The sequence below is a fragment of the Xyrauchen texanus genome, chromosome 43, assembly GCF_025860055.1.
Source record: "Xyrauchen texanus isolate HMW12.3.18 chromosome 43, RBS_HiC_50CHRs, whole genome shotgun sequence".
NCBI classification, from domain to species: Eukaryota; Metazoa; Chordata; class Actinopteri; order Cypriniformes; family Catostomidae; genus Xyrauchen; species Xyrauchen texanus.
In genome coordinates this window covers 29112906-29124841 of record NC_068318.1, presented here as the reverse complement: position 1 = coordinate 29124841, position 11936 = coordinate 29112906, and the positions used below count along the sequence as shown (strand labels likewise).

Below are 11936 nucleotides of genomic sequence, written 5' to 3'. Positions count from 1 at the left end.
TGCAGCACTGGAGAATGACAATGCATCTGCAGTCATAACAGTGCAGCAAACAGCCCAATTAGAGATGAAAAGGGCTCAGTGAGGACAATCAAAGGGCCTCACTGCTGGGGGCCATTACAATGAGAGACTGTCGTCTGTAGCAGCACTTCAGACTGAACTGTGAGGGAGGAGAACTCACTGACTGACACTTCCAATGATCGCTTCAAATTCAAGACACTGAGGGTCCATATTCCACTAACAGCTGAAATAATGGATGCAAACTAGACTCTTAATCACAAATTCAGAGACAAAAATGTAAAATTAGTAATTGAATTCTAGTCCATTTCTTAAGGGTGTAAGAAATACACTGGAATTCTGTGACCAATTTTATAAAATTACACAGAGATTTTGACCGATACAGATAAATGTTGGTTATTTTGCTATGGTCAAAAACCAATATGACGGCTAGTATTACAAATCTATACTGCTTTATTTTAAACAGCATACACACTGGAGCTCTGATCTAGATTTTATGGCACTTTTCCACTGCTCATTACGGTTCGACTCAACTCGCTTTACTTTTCTGAGCTTGCATTTTCACTGCAGTTTAGTGCCGTCTCAACGTGGGTGGGATTATAGGCTGATCGTCGTAGTTGCACCGCCTCTACTGCCGTGACATCATCTTAAACACGACAGAAACTGACCAAAACAATAACGCAACCGCTAGCTGTTAGCTACTAGCTCATTGTGCTGCATAAAGCAGTTGTTGCATGGTGATTTTACACAAGTGTAACAGTTAAATTGGCCTGGTTGTTTTAGAAGCAAGCTTCCAGTAGTTGGTCAACTAAATAAAGTGAAGCTTTCAAGCAGAGTATAGAGTTAACGTGACAAAACGTACCATCCTCCATCTTGGATCAACGCCAGTCCAGGGCACTCTCCCTCCAATTGCTCGCCGGTTTAGATAGCGTCCATTTGGTCGAACCACTTCCACTTTTATGTTTAGTTTTTTACTTTTCCCTACACTGTCGGTAGGTCCGATGGTAGCCGTGTGCGGCCAACAGCTGAGACACTTCCTGAGAGATTTTTGTTTCGCTCATCGCTAACGAGTGTACCATCTGCACCTTGTTTATTGACCATGGCGTGGTTTTGCGCACAGCCATTTCTTTTTTCACAATTCGAAAGTCGCGTGAAGATTAGAGTCGAGTCGAGTTGTACCGTGCATCGGAAAAGCCCCATTAGATGCAATAAGGCTTCAAGTCGATAATAGCACCATGTACAGTAGGAAAGATGGATAATTATTTAGTACTTTTGAAACCTGTCATAGAAAAATGGTTTGAATTGGGAAAATAATCCCTGATATTATCTGCTTCACACATCGGCCAAACCAGACCTAAACAAACAAAATAAAAAATCTGCCAATACGATATGATCACCGAAATATTGTGCATCCATATAAAACATTTATATTTCTCTCAGCTTCAATGAACAATTTACATAATTACAGTGTATCAAAACTGCTTTTTATTACATAATTGTATATACGGTATTTCTGCCGATACCGATACGATCACCGATATATTGCGCACCCCTTTGATATTCCCTCTGCTTCAACTAATAAGCCACAATTGCAGTCTATCAGAACTCCATATATATCTGAGGCTTCTAGAGCACAACTGCACTAGGGGCAGGGCTATGCGCAACGATTTTTGTAAGAGCGTTAATTCAAAGTGTAGTTTTTATGCCAGAGCAATGCACAAGCTGGAATGGGTGGGAGTGCTTGCGCTATCTGAGGGCATATGTGTGCAAACTGTGGCGTCTTATACAGTGTGTTCATAAATTGTTACAAACTGCAATCAGCCCAAACCAGGTCACGCTTTGTGTGCACTATTTTGCCAACCTACATGTTGCATACAGTGCTAGCAATCTTAAAATAGGGCCCTGGATCTCTAATTGATGCACTGGTTTTAAAGAAATGATCAAATGTATTAAATAATTGACATTGCTAGCTTTTTAAACAATAAAAGCATGATAAAATATGAAATAAATAAAAAGTCTTTATGTCAAGAAAGCAACCTTCTCAGTTTCATTCCCACACTATCTGATACACAAACTCAATGTATAGAAAAACAGGCTTTCAAAATGAAGCAACCTACTTGCATTACTACACTGCAATACATCCTATTCCTGAATTCTGATACTTCATACCACTGTTTGCTCCTGTTCAGCTCAGAAACATTATAACATAACGATGCTGACTCTAACACTGTAATCACTGTTTTAATGACCGTGTTTGTGAGATGAGAAGTGGACCTGCTGTCTCCAACCCCTCCCGTCTGTCATCCATAAAAACAGCCTCCTGTCTGTACTGTAGCCCGAGTCCTCTCTGCTGATATGCACATCAAAGTCAAATCATCCTTTATCACATATCAGGGCCCGGGGAAAGTGGAAACGAGACGGGGACGGTCTCCTAATGCTGATCCTTACTGGAATATAGAAACCCTAAATGAGAGATCATTGACAGATAAGGCAAGAATGAGATTGGGGTGTTTGTTTGGTCATTTAGTGAGAGAGACAGAGAGAGAGAGAGAGAGAGAGAAGTGAAGATATGATGAGAGAGTGTAAACATTATCTGCCCTTTGAACTTTTAAATGGGCTGAAGAGGGTGGAATATATTTAGAATCAACTACAAATCAAAGCTATATGATTTTATTCTGATTAGTTTATACAATGAGCAGATTATATTATTTCAAAACCAAAATTATTTTAAGAACTTATATCGTTGACTCCTTGAGGGTCGTTTAAAAGGAGTAATACTGGAGTCATACTCACATTTTTATTAAATGAATTAAGAAAAATCGTATTGAACATCAAACCGACCTGATGTGACCTTTTCTATGACAGATATGCACCTCGATTTTTACGCTGGAATCAGTAATACGATTCTAAACAAACAAACTCAATCAATCTGGATGTCTTTTTTGAATTTGTTGACAATTTTTTTATTCTACTATGGAAAAGGCTATAAAACATTTGCGCATTATTTTGTTTTTATTATTTTCTATTCTTTTAAATATTAAAATATTAATATTAAATCTATATATACTTATACTAAATATACACTATGGACTATAGAAAAATATATACTATTCTAGATATATGAGTAAATAAGTACACAAGTTATAAGTTACATATAAGATATATTTACTTACAATTACTGTATATTATAATAGTAATCTAATTTGTTCTTTGCTTTATGTCTTTGATATACAGTATGCGTAATCTGTTCACCATGAAGATACCTTATCAATTGTGCTTTTAAAGATGCATGAACAAAAGAAAACATGCTTAATTTTGTGATTTTCCAAATAGCAATCAAACAACCTCTGAACTCTACAACAAAACAAAAAAATCTAATGAAACAAATAAATAAATAAAATTATAAAGGGCTATGAATCATTTGCCAGGATGAAGCAGATAGGTGATAATGCATTGAGTGATGTTCAGTGCACCTTTTGTATGCATAAAATCTCCAGCATTGGTCCCTTCTTTCTGTTTCTTCACTTCAATGTACCCAAAAGGGATCAAGCCTATCAAATCTTTAAGAAACAATCTGAGGCTGTTTTATTTGCTCATTGGATAATCGGACGTGTCTGGCGAGCTTTGAAATCATGGATTCTTCAATGGTGGGACTGATCAAGTTAATCTCCAACAGTTGATAAACCAGATCAACTATGCGTATTGATCCCGTTTGGGGGGGGGGGGTGAATAGATCCAAGGGCTGGCAGTTATCTCCATCAGTAGTTGAGCCTCTGCAGACTACTGTCTCTGTACTCGTGTAGTGTTTCTAAAACAGCCCATTAACCTCTACCTGCCACTTCAAAAGAGCCGTGTGCTTTGAAACCAATACTTACCAAAAATGGCATGAACAAGTGCTAAATTACCCACATTTGCAGCTACTCACAGGAACATTAAGTGTGTATGAGACAGAGAGAGAACGTTTGTATGTGAGTTTGTGTGATATTTTCTCAGAGCAACAGATGATTTTTTTTTGTTTCCATTTGAATCAGTAAACAAGGTTTTAATAATTTAATAAAAAATGAAATAAAGTTAAATCTTAATGAGAATCAAACTGCTCTGACGTGAACATTTTTATTCTAAAGAGATTCGTAAATTAGACTTTGGAACATTTGCGCTTGCTTTTGTTATGCTGGGATCAGCTAATCTGATGCCATACAAACAAACAAACAAACGTCATACTGGATGCTCTTTTATGAAGTAGTTTTTAACCATTCCTTTTCTATCAAGTAAAAAGGGCTATGAAACAATTGCACTTTATTTTGGTATGCTGGAATCAGTAACAGTGATTCTAAACAAACAATCAAAACAACAACAACAACAACAACACAACTATCAAACTGGATATTGTTTTATGAAATAGTTGTTTTGACAATTATTTTTATAACATGTAAACAGGCTATGAAACAATTGTGCTTTATTTTGGTATGCTGGAATCAGTAACAGTGATTCTAAACAAACAAATAAACAAACTAACAAAAAAACAACAACAACACAACTATCAAACTGGGAGTCGTGTTATAAAATAGTTGATGACCATTATTTTTCTAATATATAAACAGGCTATGAAACAGTTGACCTTTATTTTGTTATGCTGGAACTAGTAAAAGTGATCCTAAACAAAAAAACAAACAAACAAACAAGCTGGATGTCTTTTTTGAAGTAATTTTTTGACCATTTCTATTCTACGTAAAAGGGCTATGAAACAATTATGCTTTGTTTTGTTATGCATGAATCAGTAAACATTATTCTGAACAAACAAACAAATAAACCCTAGTTCTTTTTTGAAGTTGCACTTTCTTTTGTCTTGCTGGAAAGTTATTTCAAACAAACAAACAAACAAACAAACAAACAAACAAACGTCAAACTGGATGTTCTTATTTGAAGCTGTTGTCTTTGCACTTTGTTTTGTCATGCTGGACTCATTATTAACATTAACAGAACATTATTCTAAACAAACAAATAAACTCAAGTCCTTTTTTGAAGTTATCTGACGTGACATTTCTGTTCTAAGAGAGTGCGAAAAGGATTGTAAAACATTTGTACTAAATGTTGTTATTATGGAATCAGTAAAAGTGATCAAATCAAAATAAATGATTTAATAAATGAGAAATTAAAAAAGTACATCTTTCCCAAAGCTGCATTAAAATGATGCTTTACCATGTCACATCAGCTTGGGTAGCTTGCATCAGATTTTCTTGCAGTAGTACTTACATGAGGAATAGCTGATAACAAAAATATTGTCAGGTTGACACTGTTTAACCTTGAACTTCACCTACCAGATTCTTCTAACGTGGACATATGAAATCACATACTCGCGCACGCACACACCTTGGCTAGGAGATGGGATCAGAGATGGTTTTAGGGAGGGGATTACATCTCCAGACTTACTGGTGCCAGGAGTTAATGGGTTCACTCAAGGCCGATTGAGACGTCTTCATTACCACACTTGTGAAAACTGAAGGGGTGGAGATCAGGACAGGGGAGGATGTCTCCTTTGATCCTGGGCAAAGTGAATTGTAAATGAGCTGGGATTACCCCTATAAATACTTGAGCCCCATACTGATCAGTGAACCTGATACCACACTTATCAGAACACAAACAAAATTCTGACTCACTCAATCACAGGACCTCATTCTGTTCAGAAGAATCTTGGAACTCACCTTAAAGAAGAATTGCTGATTTACCTTGTTCTTGCTGGATATTTGTCACTCTTTCCTGGATTTGGACACATCTGAGATGATGAAGGGCCTTTTTTCCATTGAGTGGTTGTCCCAAAGCAGCCAGGCCACATGTAGCCCGGCATCAGCAACACATCCTTCAAACTCTTGGGTCTCCTCTGGCCAGGACGGGCCCAGCACATCTGGCACTGCTTCTGAGAGCCTCCCTGGCTTCTACAGCAGATGGAGACCAGAAAACAGGGAAAATCAGGAAAAACATACGGAGCCAGTGCAGCAAGGTAACAGTTCTTTGAGGTCATCTAAGCAAGACACAATCAACAGCAATATCATCCAGCAACACACTCACGGTAAAGACTATTCTAATAATCTCACTTTTAACACTGTAAATGAATTTGCTCTAAATTTGTATAAGCCAATATTACATATTATTCTAAAAATGCTATTAAAAATATTATTTAATGGTAAAATTCTAAATAATGGTTAAATTGCACCATACTACTTTATTTAATTTTTTGTTACATCAAAAATAGTAATAAAGTAACATGGAAAATACTGTAATGTTAAAATACTATTTAAAAAAAAAAAAAAAAGAATTTAGAAAAATATTAATCTCTTTCTATAAGATAATAATGTTTAGGGAATTATACAGATAATTTACTGTTTTCAAGTGATCTAAAAATACATATTCACAACCTTATCTGAAGTTTTTTTCAAATGTACAGATTGCATATATGCTATTTTTTTTGTTACTTAGCCCTATATGTACATTCAAACATGTCTTTTCACTCATAGCATCAGAGCAAGGTTTCAGTAGCAGCACGGAGGAGGAAGAGACGTCAGGGTACGAGAGTGAAGGGGGGCGCTCTCTCTCACCTGGGGCCCCCAAGGACCCAGCTCCATCTGTATCGCCCTCTACTGGGCGCAGGCCCCGAACGGCGTTCACCGCCGAGCAGATCAGCAGTCTGGAGAAGGCCTTCAAAAGAAATGCTTATCTCGGAGCCCAAGATAAGGCAGAGCTATGCAAAACACTAAATCTGTCTGATAAACAGGTATGTGACTTGTCTCATAAAATTATTTACCATAACTACAGTATAAGAGTCATGTATACAATGTTAGTCTGATATTTTAGGGAGGTAATACAGATTGTAGGCTATGCATGCAATTTTGGAAACAATTTTGACATTCTGTAACATTATGCAATTTGCAATGACAACTTTCAGAAAACATCCAAAATAATAGATATAAAAATTTGCAAATTAAAATCTCAATGATTTTATCACCTGTGCCAAGTAAAAAAAACAAAGGTTATATTTTATGACCAACACATTTTTGTTACATTTTGCACAAATTTTTTTTTTTAATGCATATTTAACAAGATGATGGCTGGTTTGCATTACATTTTAAATGGGTTAAAAAAAATAATAAATAAATACACCGTTAACACTCAATGTTCCGTTTTGCTAAAAGTAAAGCAAAGAATGGCATATTTAGCGGCACAGAAGCTGCATTTAAACTGGCATTTAGATGCAAATGAAAAAAGTTTATGGCTGCTCTGAGGTGGGTTAGAGCAGGCTTAATTTAGACTGGCTTTTATGCTGCATTGCATCTTTAAACAGAATTTTAAGCAGGCACAGTGCAGGATTAACTCTTGCTCTGTGTTATTAAGCTGTGTAAAGGTGCCTTTAGACTACTCACCTGTAGTACCTCCTATTACTAGAAATTATGTACAAAGAAAACGTTCAAGAGACTGAACTTGTGTTTACACACAAAACAATGTGCTAACCTGCGCCATGTTTCTCTCTACCAGATTAGAAACTGGTTCCAGAACCGCCGCATGAAGCTGAAAAGAACCGTTCAAGACAGCTTGGCTCACGCATGCCAGGCGAAGGTCGCATCCCATATGATGCATTACTCTGACCTGCACTGTTACCGACCCCCTCTGTATCCCAGCTACTACTCAGGAATGCAGGAGAGCCCGGCACCTTACGGCCAGTGCCCCCCAGCATTCCACTACAGTCCGGCAGCAGCAGGAAGCATCCCGACCCTGCCCGTGGAGGCCTTGTACACCTACAGCACCCAACAGAACCTGCCAGTGCACCCTTGCAACACTTCCATGATGGCACCATACCAGCCTTGCCACTCTCAGTATTACAACACACAGTGAGAATACAGAATGCCAACAAAGCATTCCCCAGATAGCACACATACATTTCCAAGATGTCTGTTTTTAGATCTTTTAATCTGGAAAGCATCACCATCTAATGAACATTTGCTAAACATCCTAAAATATAAACATCTCAGAGACATCTGCTGAATGTCTTATTTACATTCGAGAGGAAATGTCTTATAGACGCAATGCAGATGAGCAAACTACGTAAAAAAAAAAGTAAAAAAAAACGTCTTCCAAATGTAAACACATCAAATAGATGTCTGGGTGATGCACATGTGCTATCATGGTAATTTCATTGCCTTTTCGTTGGCATTGTTTACAATTATGAATACAGGTGGAAGTGCAATTGAATGTGATCCCTTTAGTTTGATACTGTTTTTATATTGTTTGATAAATTATTTAAATGTTTGTAAATCTTGAAATATTTCATTCATGTCTGTGTACAAGAGGAGTGTATAAATAAATTGTTTTCTATTTGAGTACATTATAAATCAGTTATTTCCATGAGTGTAAAGAACTTATTTACTGGAAGTACTCTTTTGAGGACCATCTTTTAATTTTTCAAAAAAATATTTTTTGTCATTACAACTTAACTGAGACTTGTACGAAGTAAAAATTCCACACACTAAAAACGCAAATTGACAGATTTACTCAATTACATTATATAGGGTGAATGTGAACCAATCAAAAACCAGTTCTTCATAATTAAATCATGTAAATTCAAAGCATTTTTTCCTTTAGTTCAGGTCATCATAACAAATCTTTCCTCTTATAAAAATAATAAATATATACACAATTTATCAAGTTAACAAGCCAATCAAATAGTACCTATAGTGCACTCATGCATTTTATTAATATACACACACACACACACACACACGCGCAAATAACTATGCAAAATGCCAGAGTCATGTTTCAACATAGGTGAATAACTTGTGCAAGGATTAAGCCCAGCGTTTTTATAAATAATAATATTGCATATTATGTGGGAGGGGGGTGCTCATCAACAAATGAAATAAATCACAGGAAAGGCATAATATATAGGAAATTTTCTTTTAATGTATAAAACAGATTTTCAAAAGCTAATAACGAAACCCACACCTTACGAAAAACCCAAAACCCATTTTTTAACCCACCTAATTACAACAATAATAATAAGAAAAAATAAGACAATTTGTTTTTCTTACCCCAGACCACTAATTGCCCTCCCATCATGGAAACAGTATGTTAAACTCTAACCAATGTTAAGTCAAACTACGTTTAAAAACATAACCAAACAAAGAGGGAACGTAACCAAATAACTGATTTCTCCATACTGATTGCCGTTTACTATAAAGACAATAAAGTCCAGGCGCATCTTATACAGTTTTCTGCTGGCCCTTCTTTCCGATCAGAGACTTGTGAATGTGTGGAATCACACCTGAAAGAAAAAGACAGCATTAAAATACACTAAAAACAATAGAAGAAGCCAAAGTCTAAAGCTATCATTCTGTGATGTTGCATTGAATACTGTTGTAAAAACATTTCATTCAAAGCATAGCAAAGACCATTGCATCGGAAGGTAACCATTTAACAATGAAAATAATGAATGTAAAAGCATTTCTTGAGTTTTGAACTCAACTAACATTGAAATTGAAACAATAATAATAATAATTATTATTATTTATGTTTATTATTACAATTCATATGCCAGCAATAGATAAAAGCTGGCAACATAAATGTTAGGTCAGACTTATGTAACTGGGCAGGACTCTGAATCAAGCCATAAAACATCAAGATCCTTATGACCAAACAATAATATAATGTCATGCATGGACACATTGTACACAAAACTCACCTCCGCCAGCAATGGTGGCTTTGATGAGCGAGTCCAACTCTTCATCTCCACGGATGGCCAACTGTAAATGCCTTGGAGTGATACGTTTCACCTTCAAGTCCTTAGAGGCATTACCAGCTAACTCCAACACCTGCAAATTTGACAAGCACTGGCTCTAAGTGAGGTTGCATTTATCTTATAGCTGCTATGAAAACATGCGATTCATATGCCAGCCAAACGGTTTTAAACTGTTTAAAAGCAGCTTCAAGCTGAGTGAATATATTAACTTATACTTCCAATAGAAATTTTCATTACTTTTCTGATTTTGTAATCTTTATCAATTTTTAAATTCCCTGATATTTCAAGGCTTTCAATGTTTGTAGGAACCCTCTACTATAAAAACCATCACCTCAGCGGTCAGATACTCCAAGATAGCGGCACTGTACACCGCTGCTGTAGCACCAACACGCCCATGGCTGGTGGTTCGAGTTTTCAGGTGCCTGTGGATACGCCCTACAGGGAACTGCAGAAAAAGCCTCATATAAAGCCAACATCATTCATTTAAATCTGATACCAATTTACATTTTTAATATGTACCTGCAGACCAGCTCTTTGAGATCTGGAAATTGCTTTCGCCTTGGCTTTGCCACTGTCTTTTCCAGCTTTTCCTCCTGCCTAGAGTAACACAAAAACAAAAGTTATATGAGTAGCACAAAACCACACACACACACACACACACACACATATATATATGAAAGAGAGAAAAAACACACACACACACACACACACACACACACACACACACACACACACACACACACACACACACACACACACACACACACACACACACAAAATAAATCCACATGAAAATCAATGTAAACAATACAATTCAGAGACAACCAAACAGGCCATAAAAAAATCCCCATCACCAACATATTCCACTGTACTGGGTCATAATATGCAAATAGAGCAGACTTGTTTGTTTAAAGCAAGAAAACTTCGCACTACTTTTTAAATACACTCAATAAATCACATTTAATCCTGGGTCTTTAAGGCATTTAGCAAAATAAAGATGCACTAAATTCACTTTATTCCCATGGTCGGCGCTCTTTCACCAAAACACAAACATTGCACGCTTTTTAAAGCCACTACATGCATCGAACTAAAATAGTGCAACACTACAATTTATACTTGACATCACGATTCGACATATGTCGTTTTAATTATTAAGAAAATATCAAACTAAATGTACCATGTCGCCGGATGAGCTTCGTCTCTTTTCGCTAGAAACGGAGGGAAAACACAAAGATGCCCACTTCAGTGATAGCGCGGCATGGCTCGGCGTGGTAACCAATCAATGAGCTTCGTCTTGATTCGAATCATCACATCCAGCCAATCACGACGCTGTTTATTCGTGTGGCGTTTTGTGCTGTTTTTCTCCCGGACCGCCGGCGTACAGGTCTTGTGCGCATGCGTGCATTCATGTTTATTACAGTAGAGCCGATTAAAGAAATTAAAGTGTTTATCAAGTTTGAAATACTTCACTTCAAAATAGAAGTATTACTTTAATATGTTAACAGGAGTAAAAAAAAAAAGTAGTGTTAGAGTATTCATTTTTATAAAGCCTTGAATATCCCCCTTTGAATCTTAATGTTATATGCATTGTATATTGTTTAATTTACAGCCTTTTGTATTCTGTATATTGTCGATATACTTTTTGTAAGTATTTTCATTATTGTTCATTATTTAGTTTATTTATTATGCTTTCGGTTGGTTTGACTGTCATGTTATATTGATTAAAGCAATAAAAAATAAAAAGTTTGAAGTGCTTGGGTGGGTTTCAGGGACAATAATATACGATTTTATAGTGTGTTTATAAAGAAAAGCCTAATAGATTGGTTGATAAATGGTGTGGATTTTGCTGTTAAAGCTGCAGAGACAGATAAAGGGCGCCATTGCATGAGGGATATATTAAATATAATTATTTAAGTTAGTGATATTGATAGATATGTGGCACATTTCCCAAGTTTTATAGAAACTTATTTATTGTTTGCATCATTTAAACTTTTTTTTTTTGTACAATATCACTAATGCACATAAGACGCGTTGTTCGTTCGGATTCAGAACAATACTAAAAAGCAATTGATAGTTAAACATTAGTAGGCCTACTAGAAGACAAATTATTCATTTTATTAAATCAATTGTGTAATTT

At 36.2% G+C, this 11936-nt stretch overlaps 2 protein-coding genes across 2 annotated transcripts; one reads left to right on the top strand and one right to left on the bottom strand.

The window, feature by feature from the left end:
• Positions 1–5793: 5793 nt before the first annotated feature.
• Positions 5794–8248, top strand: ved (ventrally expressed dharma/bozozok antagonist). Its single transcript, XM_052115993.1, has 3 exons — positions 5794–6082; positions 6528–6784; positions 7543–8248. Exons 1-3 carry the CDS (start codon positions 5794–5796, stop codon positions 7897–7899), a joined length of 903 nt encoding a protein of 300 aa, XP_051971953.1. The 3' UTR covers positions 7900–8248.
• Positions 8249–8721: 473 nt separating this feature from the next.
• On the bottom strand, positions 8722–11075 carry LOC127635771 (histone H2A.V-like; the record flags this gene model as incomplete). Its single annotated transcript, XM_052115992.1, has 5 exons — positions 8722–9325; positions 9743–9872; positions 10131–10244; positions 10319–10396; positions 10977–11075. Coding segments are annotated over 5 exons (483 nt in total), but the record flags the coding sequence as incomplete, so codon positions are not given.
• Between the last annotated feature and the right edge of the window lie 861 nt (positions 11076–11936).